Raw genomic sequence first — 14,594 nt, forward strand, 5'->3', positions numbered from 1 at the left:
GAGGAGCATGACGCCGCCGGGCCCCGAGAGCGGCCGAGGTGAGGCGCGGCGAGCGCGATCCCCCCGGCACGGCCGTCCCGGGGATCAAACACCGGGAAGGGGCGGGATGGCGGGTGACGGCTCCGGGCGGGACGGGACCTGCCGTCGCGGTGTGGCGGGGCACCGGGCGGGCGCCGATCCCCCAGCCGCCCGCTCAGTGCCCGGTCCGCCCGCAGCGGCCGCCACGGCTCCCGGTAAGAAGATCACGGCGCGGCTGAAGCGGACGCTGCCGGTGCGCGGCCCGCAGGCGCCCACGCTGAGCGAGCTGATGCGCTGGTACTGCCTCAACACCAACACGCACGGCTGCCGCCGCATCGTGGTGTCCCGCGGCCGCCTGCGCCGCCTGCTCTGGATCGTGCTGACCCTCAGCGCCGTGGGGCTCATCCTCTGGCAGTGCGCGGAGCTCCTCATGAACTACTACAGCGCCTCGGTGTCCGTCACCGTCCAGTTCCAGAAGCTGCCCTTCCCCGCCGTCACCATCTGCAACATCAACCCGTACAAGTAAGGCTCGGGGGGCTGGCGGGACGATGGGAGCTCCCGAGCTCGTCCCGGCGCTCCTTGTCGGCACTTTCCCTACCGCGGCTTTTCCCTGTAGGGCACCTGGTGTGCCACATCCCCCTCCGTGCTGTGTGGCTTACACTCTCACCTCTCGCTGCTGCCGGCTCGGTTCGTGCTTTCTGCTCCAGACAGTCCCTGTCAGCTCTTTGGCTCTCTTCAAATTCCCTTCTTCCCAGGACCGAAGTTCCAGGATTACAAACAGCATCGTCTCCTAAAAAGTGGAAAGGGCAGATCTCTCACTCCTCTCTTGCTTCTTTCTTTCCTTATGGGATATTTTGACATGATTCATCAGCAATACTTTTTCTCCTGTCAAATCATGCTTTACATTGCTCTCTGTTCTGCTGCCAGATTCCCACCACCCTGGTCCCCATGGGGATCCAGCTCTTTAATGAAGCTTCACAGATGAAGTCTTATTTCCACATGCTCTGCCTCCTCAGACTTCCTAACATAAGGAGCTTGAGAGTCTTGGGAGAACTTTCTCTGTAGTTCAGTCTGCTCTGCTCCCTGGGGTCCCTGCTCCAAGATCTCTCCATGGATGTAGCTCTGTCTGCCGTCACTGATGTGAGAACCTGGTGGGAGACCACAGGGAATTCTGTCCCAAGCCACGGCATCCACAGTGCAGCAGGCAGAGCCCTGCAGCTGGGCAGTGAGGTGGGATGGGATGTCACTGTTACCTTGTTTCCCGTGCAGGTACAGTGCCATGAAAGAATATTTATACGAATTGGACAAAGAGACAAAAAAAGCTTTGGAAACTTTCTATGGATTTTCTGAGGGCAAGTCCAAGGTGCGCCGGTCGGTGGATGACTGGAACAGCACAGGGAGTGACTTCTTCGAGCAGATCCCTCTGCTGAAGGTCGAGGACTTCTCCAGGACAGCCACTGAGCTGCACACTGGGCAGAAGAGGAAAATAGAGGGAAGTGTCTTTCACAAGGACTCGTCCATCGTGAACTCAGGCGATTCCAATGACATCATTGGCTTTCAGCTGGTGAGTGTCACTGTGCCCTGGCCAGCAAGTGTCCCGTGGGGCAGCAAGGGGCTGTGTTGGGGTCAGTGTCCCTCTGGCAGGTTGTATTGCCTGCTCAGGTGGCTTTGCAGTGCACAGTGGTGAAGAGCATCCTGTCTGCTCTTCTGCCTAAGCCTCCATGGCTGCTGCAGATCCACCTCCAGAGAAGTACCTTCCTGAAGTCTTCCCAAATAGTCGGTGTCATCTGTGACCTTTCTTTTGGTCCTGAAATATTTGGTCATATCACTTAGCCCTGCATAAAAGGTCTTTGATGCCCACTGTAACTTCATACATGGTTATTTCTGTGGAAGAGAAACACTATCATATGTACAATCCTTAATTTACACCTGCCTTGTAGAATCCCTGATTTCAATCCATCTGAAATGCTTTTTCCCCTCTGTGCTTGTCAGTGTGATGCAAACAACAGCAGCGATTGTGCCCTGTACACGTTCAGTTCGGGGGTTAACGCCATCCAGGAGTGGTACAAGCTGCATTACATGAACATCATGGCACAAATTCCCCTGGAGATTAAAGAAAAATTGAGTTATTCTGCCGAGGACCTTCTACTGACATGTTTCTTTGATGGCCTATCTTGTGACAAAAGGTCAGTGCACAGAAAATTCCTGCCATCTTAACAGCTTATTTCCAAGTCCATAATATGTAGGAATGGAATATTTGGTATTTGCTGAATTCCAGCAGGAGCCACTGCTATTTCTGTGAATCTGCCTCCCCCATGCTATTAACCCTATTCCCACATTAAAACTTCCTCGAGTTTCCATCTCCTGAAATATTAAACTAGATCATACTGCCATGTAGTTTAAAGTTACTCAGGAAGAGACTCACATCTTCCAGCAAAATAAGCTTCTTGAAAAGAAGTAATAAACCCCCCCGTGCAGTCCTGGTCTGTCTCTGTCAAAACCAAAGTCCAAATGTGCTGCCTTTTTCCCACAGACAGAGCTACAGGGAACAATGTCATGCTATTCGATTTATTCCAGGCATTTCACTCGTTTCCATCACCCCCTGCACGGCAACTGCTACACCTTCAACAGCGGCGAGAGCGGAACCATCCTGAGCACCTCCACAGGCGGCAGCGAGTACGGTGAGTGCCCGTGGCACACCTGGGCTGTCCTGGGGCCCTTTGCACACCTGGGCTGTCCCGGGGCCCTTTGCACGCCTGTGGTGTTCCAGGGCCCTTTGCACACCTGAGCTGTCCCGGGGCCCTTTGCACGCCTGTGGTGTTCCAGGGCCCTTTGCACGCCTGTGGTGTTCCAGGGCCCTTTGCACGCCTGTGGTGTTCCAGGGCCCTTTGCACACCTGGGCTGTCCCGGGGCCCTTTGCACGCCTGTGGTGTTCCAGGGCCCTTTGCACGCCTGTGGTGTTCCAGGCCCCTTTGCACGCCTGTGGTGTTCCAGGCCCCTTTGCACGCCTGTGGTGTTCCAGGGCCCTTTGCACGCCTGTGGTGTTCCAGGGCCCTTTGCACGCCTGTGGTGTTCCAGGGCCCTTTGCAGAGGAACTGTTTGATAACAAGTGGTGCAGCAAACTGGATCCTGCTGGAGCGTGAGCGATGTGTTGGCTGTAGATGTACAGGCTGATTGGGGAAATGCCTGTTTGAACTAGTGCAAACTCTTGCCTGGGAATACAGATAATATCATTGCATCACTAATGTTTTCCAGCTGAAGTGACTGCTGCCCAGTTATATAACTTTTTGAAATGAGTTCCAGCCACGTTCTCAGCAGACGTTATTTGTTTGCTGTACTCAGTGCCACAAAGGGATGTTACTGGCTGCAGGTGTCTTGGTCTGGCTGGGCAGAGGCCGTGCTTGGCTGTTGCAGTTCTAAAGGCCAGATAACATGAAACAAACCTGCCCTCCCTGACCAGAAAACGTGGCTCTAGCTCCTGGTGTAACTTCCTGCCTTGTCTCTGTGGTTCAGGATTGCAGGTTGTTCTGTACATCGATGAAGCAGACTACAACCCCTTCCTGGTGACATCCACAGGAGCCAAGATCATGGTCCACGACCAAAACGAGTATCCCTTCATTGAAGACATTGGCACGGAAATTGAGACTGCAGCGGCCACCTCCATAGGGATGCACTTTGTGAGTGGCAACAATCTCCTTTTTGGGCGCACCTTTGCCTTGGTACAGCTGTAAATAGGAACGGATGGGGTGATTTCAGAGAGCCAGCAGCTCGAAGGCCTTTAAATGCCTCCCACTCAGCACCTGAAGTGCCCTGAAGGAAATCCTGTGACAGCACTTCTCTGAAAAATAGGCCGTGGGAAAATCAGGTCTTTCTAAACCAAACTGTCCTGGGATATTGTTTGCTCTCCCTTTTCTTCCACCCCTTGGCTTTCCAGGGGATTTCTGGTTTTGTTTTCACAGCAAAATCCACAACCACAGAAATGTGTTGCCAAGTGCCTCGCTTGGCTTTAGCAATGAGCAGGGAGTTTGATCCCACGAGGGTCCCCGGGCTGAGGAGCCAGAGCTGGAGCTGCGGGTCCCCGTGCTGGGGTCGGGTCCTTAGGGATGGTGGCAACACAACCCCTTGAAGTGTTTTGTGACTGTAAGCCTCACTTTGCTGGTTTTCTCTGTATCCCAGCAGTAAACCACCGCCCAAAGGCAAGGAGAGCTGCAGCTCCTGCTTTCCCCATTTAGCGTAGTTCAGAGGAGGCATTTGGCCCAAGGGGATTCGGCACAGCAGCGAAAGCTATGCCAGGTCCCCTTTCATCTGGATGGGCTGTTAAGTGAGCACTTCAGCTCTGCCTTTCTTTCTGGTGGTCTGGTGGAACATCAGCTATCCTGCTTATCTGGGTATGCCGAATATTGAAAGGCTCTGCATTAGAAAAGGCATTAAAAGAGGGCTGATGTTTCACAAAATGCAAATAGTTAACTGTCTTCCAGCTGTCTGGAAAACTGTGGCAGCAGCTCCTTGGTCAATCATGACTGAGAGGTTTGGGAACCGGGATGGTGTGAGGACACAAAGTCTCTCTCTCAAGACTTTTCTTTGTCACCATCACACCGTACTGAGGCTCTGTCACACAAGGCAGTCTCAATATTTAATGTAATATGTTCCTAGCACAACAGGTTGAACTTTTGCTGTAGTATAAAAAACAAGATTGGGCACATCTTAATGTCTGTATATAAAGGATTTGTCATGAGGAAGGGATCCAATTGCATCCTAATGAGGCAGCCAAAATAGAGGCTGGACACAATTTCTGGCGTCAGAACAAAAGCTGGGGATGACTGTCCTGCTGGGAAAAGAACTCCAGAGAGCCTGCTGAGTGGTGGGGGGTCCGGGCTGTCAGGACAGGGCTGCAGCACCGAGGTGCCAGGTCAGGGTTTGTCCCCACATGCAAGGTCACCAAGGAGGACACGGCAGTTGTGTCCCTCACGGTGCTGCTCGCTGGGCTCTGAACATGCCATTAGTGTCTGGTTAGTGCTCATGGCTTTCTGCTGGGTGCTAGGACTGCCCTCCACCTCCAAAAATATTCCAACCTGTTTGGCATGCAAACAAGGCGTTGCTTGGTCAGAGTTACAATGCTTTAGTTAAATATTTCATTTGGAAATTATTTCAGTACCTGAAGGAACAAGTAAGTTTTGTAGGAGCATAAGCCACAACAAAATAATTCTGTACAAAGGATTGATCATCTCTTGGAAGCCCCATGAGCAGACTGAGGTAGTGTCTTGGCACTACATTGCATGTGGAATTTAAAAGTTGGTTTCAGTCAGTTTTCAAAAGTAATGCATCTCTAGTAGTGAAATCCCATCTTTCCCTCCAAAGAGAGATTGAAACATCTCTAAAAGTGTTGACTTGCACCATAATGGCCCAGAGCCTTCTCTGGCTGTAGACAAAGTGGTGAGGTATGCTCTTATCAGGTGGCCTCAGGAGCTGCATTCAGTGCCTTAGGGGTAACAGCCTTTCTCATGTTCCTGCTGGATTGATCCTTTGTGAAGAATTTTAAATTCTAATTTTATACTCTGTAGAGAAAGATCAGTGAATGGATTCTTAAATGGATGTTTCTTGTAGTTTCAGGCCACTCTATTGTAAAGTGGATAATTACTGGGGGAAGATAGCAGGGGCTGAGGGAGGTAGGGCAGTCTGCAGGAAGTGGGCCATGCAGCTGGGATCAGATCTGGGAATTTGAGGGCTCCCAGCCCTGGTTTCACAGAGCTTGCAGGCACAGGCTTGGCATGTCAGAGCTCTTTGCTCTGGGCAGAGATTGGGAAAAGTCATTAGCATTTGAGAGGAAGGGTCAAAGCAGCACCTGGAAAAAGGTTTGAGGGAGATTTAGAGTGGATTGGGAGAGGTGCTGTTGAGCACCAGTGGAGCCTCAAGTGCTATTTACCCACAGCACAGGAGCAGCCAGGCAACAGCAGCTCAGGCAGGTGGGGATCCTCACAGAAAAGAACCCAAAACCCCCGACAACAAGTGCCCTCCCTCAGAACACAAACATCCAGAGTAAAGACACACAGCCTCTAAGACTTGGAGAGAACGTGCATATGGATTACTGTGCTTTGAAAAATCCTCACTGCCATGATTGCATCACCTTGCATTCCTGCAGAAGGTTTCCAGGAAGACAGCAGAGAATCCCAGCAGAGCAGCTTTTTTGGGAAACGGATATTAGTGACAAAAAAACCCTTGTTTTGACAAGGGATCGACAAATCACTTTAGGTAGCAAAAGGTAAACATTCTACTCAAAGCTGCCTTATCACTTACAGTTTCAGAGTTGGGATAAAGTGTCACTGAACCCTTTGGTTTGTCTGTGAACTCCAAAACCACAATTTTTTTCTTTTCTGTTTCCCAGACTCAGTCTCGCAAGCTGAGCAAACCCTACAGTGACTGCACAGAGACAGGAGCTGACATACCTGTGGAAAATCTCTATAACAAGAGTTACTCACTCCAGGTAAAGCCATTGCATTTGGGTTTATCAGTTGCTTGAAAACTGCCTGCATGAAAAACTTTGCAACAGTCTGTGGTTGAGGACCTGAGACTGGGAACAGTCTGAGCACAGGGTTGTTGCTTTTACCACTGATGTAAAATGCAACAGCACTTCTTAAAATCCAACTTTTATTCCTAAGTGGTTGCTGTTTGAAGTTCCCTCAGGCATCCTGTTAGATAAAGAGAGAACATGAGCTCATTAGGCAATTTTCAAGCAATGTGAGACTGGAAAATATTGGCCAAGTAAAGGTTGCAGCTTAGTAACCCTTGAAGCCAGAAATTGTGACCTTTAGGACTCCAAGAATAACAGAAACCATCTAATCAGTATCCAGATAGCAGGATGTTTGTTTACAGAGTAAGTTTCCACTAATTTTGCATGGTTTCTGTAATTTGGTCCTCTTGGAGAGTGTCAGTTGTTCTGCCACTCTCCACTTGAAGAATCGTACTTACATTAGCTCCAGCCTGCTGCAAAGCCCAGGTCTGGGCTGAATTTCTGTTTTATGGGGAATATGAAATCTGCTCTGGTCTAGTGCCAGGTAGGATCACCCAGACATGATCTCAGGTTTTTAATAACAGTACTTCACCGAAACTCAGTGCTCAGGAGGGCTGGGACTGGGACCGAAAGGTTTGACTGGGATTTAAAAGAGAAGTTCTGTTCCTGCATGTCCCAGTGTTTTAGCACAAGCCACAGCTCTGCTGCCCTGTTAATCCTCCCAGCTTCACCTCTCTCAGTAGGCACCAGCAGGGTTTGGTGGAAGCTGTGAACGTTTGCTGCTGTGAGTCACTTCCCACACCTAGTTAGTGATTCATGGGCCACGTGCCATGGCAGGCCTAAAACCCTCTCCTTGACTCTGTAAAGAGCAACTGCAACACTGAAGCTTCTGGTGGCTGTAGGGGAAGTGGGGGCATTCACAGAACCCCCATATATGTAATCCTCCATGAAGATTACGTTTTGTTTTTTCTGTTTTTTGCACTAGAACCTCAACCCTCCACCATGCACCATATTTGTATCCACTCACAGCAGAGCCTGAAGGCCCAGGGAAACAGGGTTCCCATCCCACTGCTGTTGTCATAAGCAGGGTGTTTTTAGGTGCAAAGGAGCCTGGAGCTCGGTGCTACTTCTTAGCCCCCAGGTGTTGTTTCTCCCCAGATCTGCCTGCACTCCTGCTTCCAGAAGGCCATGGTGGAGTCGTGTGGCTGTGCCCAGTACGCGCAGCCCTTGCCCGCTGGCGCCGAGTACTGCAACTACAAGAAGAACCCAAACTGGAGTTAGTATTGAAACACTGTGGCACTGCCCATGCCTCAGCTGCCAGTCCTGTCCCCTGCACCCCCAGTGTCCCTGTCACACAGCCCCTGCACCCCCAGTGTCCCTGTCACACAGCCCCTGCACCCAGCACCCCCAGTGTCCCTGTCACACAGCCCCAGCACCCCCAGTGTCCCTGTCACACAGCCCCTGCACCCGCAGGGTCCCTGTCACACAGCCCCTGCACCCAGCACCCCCAGTGTCCCTGTCACACAGCCCCAGCACCCGCAGTGTCCCTGTCACACAGCCCCTGTCCCCAGCACCCCCAGTGTCCCTGTCACACAGCCCCTGTCCCCAGCACCCCCAGTGTCCCTGTCACACAGCCCCTGCACCCCCAGTGTCCCTGTCACAGCTGCTGCACAGCCAGCATGCTGGGATGAGCCAAATCTGCCTTAACCCCCTTAAGCCCCCACACCCAGAGCCAGACTGGCTCCCTTGCTCACACTGACTGGTTTGTGAAACTTGCCCTGATGGCTTGTCACCTGTGCCCACCATGGAACAGTTGAGTGGAGGGCTTGACCAGGTGTGGCAGTTTTCATGCCTATATCAAGTGACAGCCACTTCTCAAGAGTCTTTTGCAATATTTATAGGATAAATCTTTTTATCCCCACCATGTAGGCGATGGCCACAAAGGCCACCTATGCCCCAGATGTCCCACCCCAGCCCAGGTAGCAGGTTTTCTTTCTGGCTTCTCACACACATCCTGCTCCTCCCCTGCAGTGTACTGCTACTACAGACTGCATGAAAAGTTTGTGAAGGAGCAGCTGGGCTGCCAGCAGATCTGCAAAGACGCCTGCAGGTAAGTCCTTGCCACAGCCAGAGGTGAAGCGTGTGTGGGAGTTGGAGCTCACCAGTGACACCCTGCCTCTCTCTGCAGCTTCAAGGAGTGGGCGCTCACCACCAGCATTGCTCAGTGGCCGTCCGTCGTGTCAGAGGTCAGTCCCCACTTGCACTCCACCAGAACAGCAGCCTGGCACAAGGCATTGAGTAACCCCAGAGGCTCAGCACAAAAGCAGGAGGCCCTGGGGTAGTCAGTAGCATTCAGTGATACTATGCCCAGAGACCAGTCTCTAATTTCCAGCTCAGGGCTTCCCCTCCAGCCGTTCATCATTAAACTGAAATTTGTCTTGGGAGATCCCCTTGGGCTCAGCTGGCCTGTCACACACTCACTTCTGATACCCATACTAGCCCAAGGAGATGTGGAGCACGAGTCCCTTCCCAAGGGTCTCTGCACAAGAACCTGCAGCTAGAGCAGCATTTTCTGTCTGTTCTCCAGGACTGGATGCTCCGAGTTCTCTCTTGGGACAAAGGGCAAAAACTCAACAAGAAGCTGAACAAGTAAGTCCCCCTGTGTGTTCCTGCCTTGCACCTCCAGCTCTGATACGATCTCAGCAGCCCTAATGATGGCAATTGGGGAAAAAGCTCCCTTGGAGCAGCCCAGCCCTACTGGTCCAACTGGTTATTTGCATAGTTTTTCAGTATGTTTCATGTTATTGTTTTACTAAACCCTGTGCCTGACTCCTTCTTCCCCAGGACAGACCTTGCCAACCTCATGGTGTTTTACAAGGACCTGAACGAGAGATTCATTTCAGAGAATCCTGCCAACACGGTGAGTGAGCATGCTGGTCCCTACTCCCAGGAGACGCAGCGCTTCCTCCCACGCAGGCTGGAAGCTTTCACCTGCCCAGGGGAGCAATGCCACACGGGCAGGGGCAGGAAGCTGATCTCAGATATGTACCTCTGGGCTGGTCCTGCCCTTTCCAGCCCTTATCTCGGGCCACGTCTCTGCCTGTCCAGCCCCGAACCCTGTGCAGGGGCTGCACAGCAAGCTCAGCTCCAGGCTCCTTCTGAAGCTGAGCCAGAGAGAACAGCAGCAGAGATGGGCCCACTGCATTGGGAGTGCTGAGCATTGGGTGCCCCGGCTCCATCTCCCTGCCTGCTGTCATGGCTCCATGGCAGACCCTCACCTTGTGCTCTCTGCTCCTGCAGCTCGTCATTCTTCTGTCCAACTTCGGGGGCCAGCTGGGGCTGTGGATGAGCTGCTCCGTGGTGTGTGTCATCGAGATCGTGGAGGTGTTCTTCATCGACTCGCTGTCCATCGTGCTGCGGCGCCAGTGGCAGAGGGCCAAGAAGTGGTGGAGCGGCCGCCAGCAGGGCAGGGCGGCCCAGGCCACGGCCGGCGACGTGGAGAGGCAGGGCCACGAGAACCCCGCGTGCATCGACGAGGACCTGCCCACCTTCACCACGGCCCTGCGCCTGCCGCTGCCCCAGGACAGCCCCCTGCCCAGGACTCCCCCGCCCAACTACAGCACTTTGCGGCTGGAGACGGCCTTCACAGAGCAGCTGCCCGACACGCTGGAGCTGGGCCAGCACTGACACCTGCCACACGCACACCCGCCCCCAGGTGGGTGCTGGACACGCCTGTTCGGGGCCAGGCGCCGATCCGGACAAGCACTGAAGGGCTGCCAGGTCAGACCCTTGCTCAGGGATTGAACTGGCACTCAAAGCTGCCCCGAGCAAAGCTCAGACACAGACGCCGAGGGCTCAGAGACGTTGGGAGCTTCAAGCAACATCAGTTCTCGAGTTAATGATGGCAGGAGATGGCTGGAGCAGGATGTGGTGCTAAGCTGGGATGTCTCACCAGGCAAAGGCACGCATTAGCCACCAGCTGCACACACCCCATTGCATGTGGGCAGGAATTGCTCCACAGCAGCAGATTGATGCCACATTGAGCATTAACACTAATTGCTCTCTGCTGTGTGGCTGGACTTGTGGGAAAAACCCCAGGCTGTCAGGAATCCAGGATGGCATTTGTAGGAAGGGCATGACAGGGGCTTGGGCAAGGCACAAAAGAGCATGAAAGGAAAGCTCTCACTTGAATTTTCATTAGAAACCCAATTCCAATGGTGGCCTGAGGAACTCTTTCTTGTGAGATGAAAAGCCAGGACAACCAAAAATGGGCTTGTAGAGCAAGTTACTACACAGCTGGGGTAAGAAAGCCCAAGTCATCCCCAAAGAATCATCTGAAAGGGCATGAAATCCAATTTGGAGCACAGTAATGAAGTGCATCCTCTGCAAGCTTGTTCCATTCCACATCACTCAAGCAGCCCTTAAACATAACTTCCAAGGCGCTCATTAAATTACTTCCCAGAAGCCTCACAGGGAGTTAGCTGGCTGCTCTTTTCCTGCTCAACCCCAGGCAAGGACTTCCTCCTGCAGCTAGTTCCCCCCCTGCCTGCCCTGGAGCTGGCAATGCCTGGAGGAAGTTTTGCCCCTTGTGTACCTCATCCACCTTGCCCCCACACAGTCCCATCCACAGAGCAGTGTCAGTACCCACGTTTTGCCTCCTGTGCTGCTCCCCCAGGGCCGGGGGCTGTGCAGCACAGCCATGAGTGCTCCTGGGGCAGCTGGGGCCTCCCTCCTGCCACAGCCCAGTGTGCTGCCTTCAGCTCCCTGTGGAGATGAGGAGCAGAGCCCACCCCACACGGGCTGGTGGGGTCTGTAGGGCCAGAGCCATGCAGAGCATGTCAGGGGTGTCTGAGTGGAAGAGTCTCTCCTTTCCTTTCTCTATGACCTTATTTTATACAGGACAGTGAGAATCCAGAAAGGTTCTTTAATGTGCAATAAAACCTATTTTAACTGAATTATTTAAATATATGATAAACTGAAAAAATAAAGATATATTTTTGAGTAACTGCTTTGCCCTTTTTTTTTTTTTAAATCACCGCTGTATGAGTTAGTTCTCCGCAGGCATCCTGAGAGCTGAGAGGCATTGTCTCTGCCTGCCCAGGGGCTGTAGGTTCTCAGATACCCCAGGCCTCTCAGAGAGCTGCAGCAGGGGGGTTCTGTGGGACCCAGCTCAGAGCAGGCAGCAGGAGCATGGGGTGCAAGCACTAACAGTGAAAAGGCCTTTCACAAAGCAATGTTAACCAGCAAGAGACCAAAACCACTGGAACTTCAGGTGTCCCCAGACAGCTCTGCACCTGAGCAGTCCCTTGGAGGCTGCAGGAAGACTGGGAAGCAGATCTGCCTCAGCCGCTGGTGCAGCCCTGGGCGAGCCATGGCTCATGCCCATCCCCTCTAACAGCACCAAATACCAGATCATCATGGCAATCTTGCCCCATGGGCAGCAGTAGCAGAACAGAGCTAGAGCAGAATAGGGCAGCCCCACCTCCCCTTGGTGTTACAGGCATGAGCTGTCCCCTCTACAGCAGGGACAGGAGTAACAGCAAAGTGCAGAGCTAAGGAACACCTCATCACAAACCCCCTCTTTGCCAGCTTGGTGGTGCTGGCACAGGAGCTGGTTTGGCCCCGTTACACCTAACTGAGGACCTGCCTTTCAGGGCAGAGGGGTCAGCTGCCCCAGCTGCCATGGAGCACAGCCTGCAGGGAGCATTGGGGGGCTCACCTCCCGGGGAAAGCAAGCAAACATCACAAAGTGGGCCATAGCACAGCTCTTCCACTCCACATCTGTACCTGTGTGTGCAGCAGCACCTGAGACCGCAGCTCTCACAGGGTTTGCTCACATCTGCTGCAGGCAGTGCTAAGGAGAGCCTACCCAAGCTCAGCTTGATGCTGGTACTGGGCTTCTTCTTCCCCCCAGGCTGCTCCAGCACCTCTGCCCAGCCCCAGCAGCCCTCAGAGCTGGGTTATATCAGGAGTGCTGATCATGCAATCAGCCCCCTGACAGGAGGGAACCCCCCTAGCCCAGCTCCAGGGCTGGGGAAGGCACTGGCAGCTGGCACAGACTGGGATGGGGCAGGGGTTTGTGCTTCTAAAGCCTCCCCAGAGCAAAACAAATCCTTGAAAAATAAACAGATTAGTGCCAACCCTGCACAAAAGCAGGTGTAGGACTGGTCAGACTTTATAGCAAGAACTGCAGTTCCAATAAGGGGAATATTCTTTGATGGAGAGCAAAAATGTCAGGGCTCTCCCACTGAAAGCCCAGGATATGTGTCCTGATAGATGCCTCTTTGGGAGAGCACTTGCTTTACATTCTTTGGAAAAGCACAGGTGTTCTGCAGGTGCTGTTTGCAGTTACTCTTGGGCAGGTGCAACGCCTTTTCTCTGTATGAATAATCCTCGGAAGGCAGAGAGCCACGGAGCTACAGAAATGGCTTACTTCATCATGAGTTAAACACTGCACTGTGCTGAACTCCTGACTCACCTCAAACACAGAAAGGCACCGGGTCTGAGAATGAGGACTGGCACACGCTGAACATCATAAACCCAAAGTTCCTGAGAAACTCAGCTCGGAGTTTACGGGAACAACAGGCCATAAAACCCAGGGCTCAGCACCATCCCCTGCTGCACTGCGCTGGCTCTGGGCTCAGGTGGGCAGCCTGGTCTCCTGCCATGGGACAGTGCTCCCAGGAGACCCACGGCAGGCACTGGGAGCCCAGCCAGCCCTGCTCAGGGCTCCAGAGCAGGCACCCCTCACTCACAACAGCCCCTGCTTGCCTCCCGTCCCTGGGGTACAGCTGCAGCCACAGCGGGCAGCTCTGGGCAGGGATGGCAATGACCCTGGACCCACAGACGCACAGCTGCAGCTCTGGGCAGGGATGGCAATGACCCCGGACCCACAGACGCACAGCTGCAGCTCTGAGATGGCCCCGGACCCACAGACCCACAGCTGCAGCTCTGTGGCACCGCAGGGCTGCGGGGGGCAGCTGCAGTACCCAAAACCACAGCCAAGGTGCAGGCAGCATGGCAGGCACTGCCTTGGCCAGGGACAGGCTGGGGAGAGGTGTTGAAACAAACCTGGGGCAGCAGGTGCCGGTGACTCACGGGAAAGGCTGCTGGCAGCCCGGGACCGGCCCTGGAGGAGAGGAGGCACAGCAGGAGAACCTCACTCTGCTCCTCCACGGCCACTGCCAGCAGGGAGAAAGCCAGAGGTGATGGAGGGGCTGTGGGGGAAGAGTGGCTGAGGGGGAGGAAAATCCAGCTGCGCAGAGGTTTTCTGGATGGTAGGAACCTGCCCGTGTGGGGCTGTCAGCCTGGAGAGCAGACCCCAGCCTCCCTCGGAGTGGACGGAAGGGGCAGCTGTCCAAAGCTGCTCCCAGCAGATGTAGCCAGGCAGCACCGACAGGGTTAAAAACTGCCCAGGTCCCTTCCAGAATGGTGACATCTGGGTGACATCCAGTGGTCCACAAACAGGTTTGGGAGTTAAATGCCTCATTAATGTAAATGGGGCTGGGCTGGGGAAAGGCATCTCCAGCACATGCCTATGGAAATGGAAAATCCATCCAGGCTCTGAGCCTCTGTGCTCAAGCCCAGCTCTGGGAGGCCAAACACGGCAGGACAGTGTGGATGGCTCAATTTTACCCCTTTGCCTCCAGGGCAAGGTGAGCCAGCCCAGGAGCAGTTCCCCATACCAGACAGATGGCCTGAGCCATCCCCGCCAGCCTGTTCTCAGCACTTTGGAAGCATTTTCCAGCAGCTGGAGCATCCCCAGCCAAGGCCAGGCCATGGCAGGGCAGCCGTGGTGGCACCACAGAGGTTCCAGGTGAGTCAGAGTCTGACCCAGGCTGCAGCAGGGACATGCCACCACAGGGCCCCACACTAATCCCCATGGCAGTGTGACCCAGGCTGCAGCAGTTCCCCCACAGGGACATGCCATCACAGGGACATGCCACCACACGGCCCCACACTAATCCCCATGGCAGAGTGACCCAGGCTGCAGCAGGGACATGCCACCACAGGGCCCCACACTAATCCCCATGGCGGCCTCTCCCTGGAGCAGGACAGGCTGGGACAT

The 14,594-nt window shown here is 53.9% G+C and overlaps 1 protein-coding gene across 1 annotated transcript; it reads left to right on the plus strand.

The window, feature by feature from the left end:
* Window positions 1–7: 7 nt before the first annotated feature.
* SCNN1G (sodium channel epithelial 1 subunit gamma) lies at window positions 8–11,531 on the plus strand. Its single transcript, XM_063171505.1, is given in 15 exon segments — window positions 8–56; window positions 59–100; window positions 103–168; window positions 171–540; window positions 1,288–1,582; window positions 2,011–2,204; window positions 2,596–2,699; window positions 3,532–3,695; window positions 6,401–6,499; window positions 7,685–7,802; window positions 8,558–8,636; window positions 8,715–8,772; window positions 9,114–9,175; window positions 9,371–9,446; window positions 9,827–11,531. Coding segments are annotated over 15 exon segments (2,163 nt in total). The 3' UTR covers window positions 10,214–11,531.
* Window positions 11,532–14,594: the final 3,063 nt, after the last annotated feature.

Source organism: Melospiza melodia, chromosome 18 (assembly GCF_035770615.1).
Source record: "Melospiza melodia melodia isolate bMelMel2 chromosome 18, bMelMel2.pri, whole genome shotgun sequence".
Classification (NCBI taxonomy): domain Eukaryota; kingdom Metazoa; phylum Chordata; class Aves; order Passeriformes; family Passerellidae; genus Melospiza; species Melospiza melodia.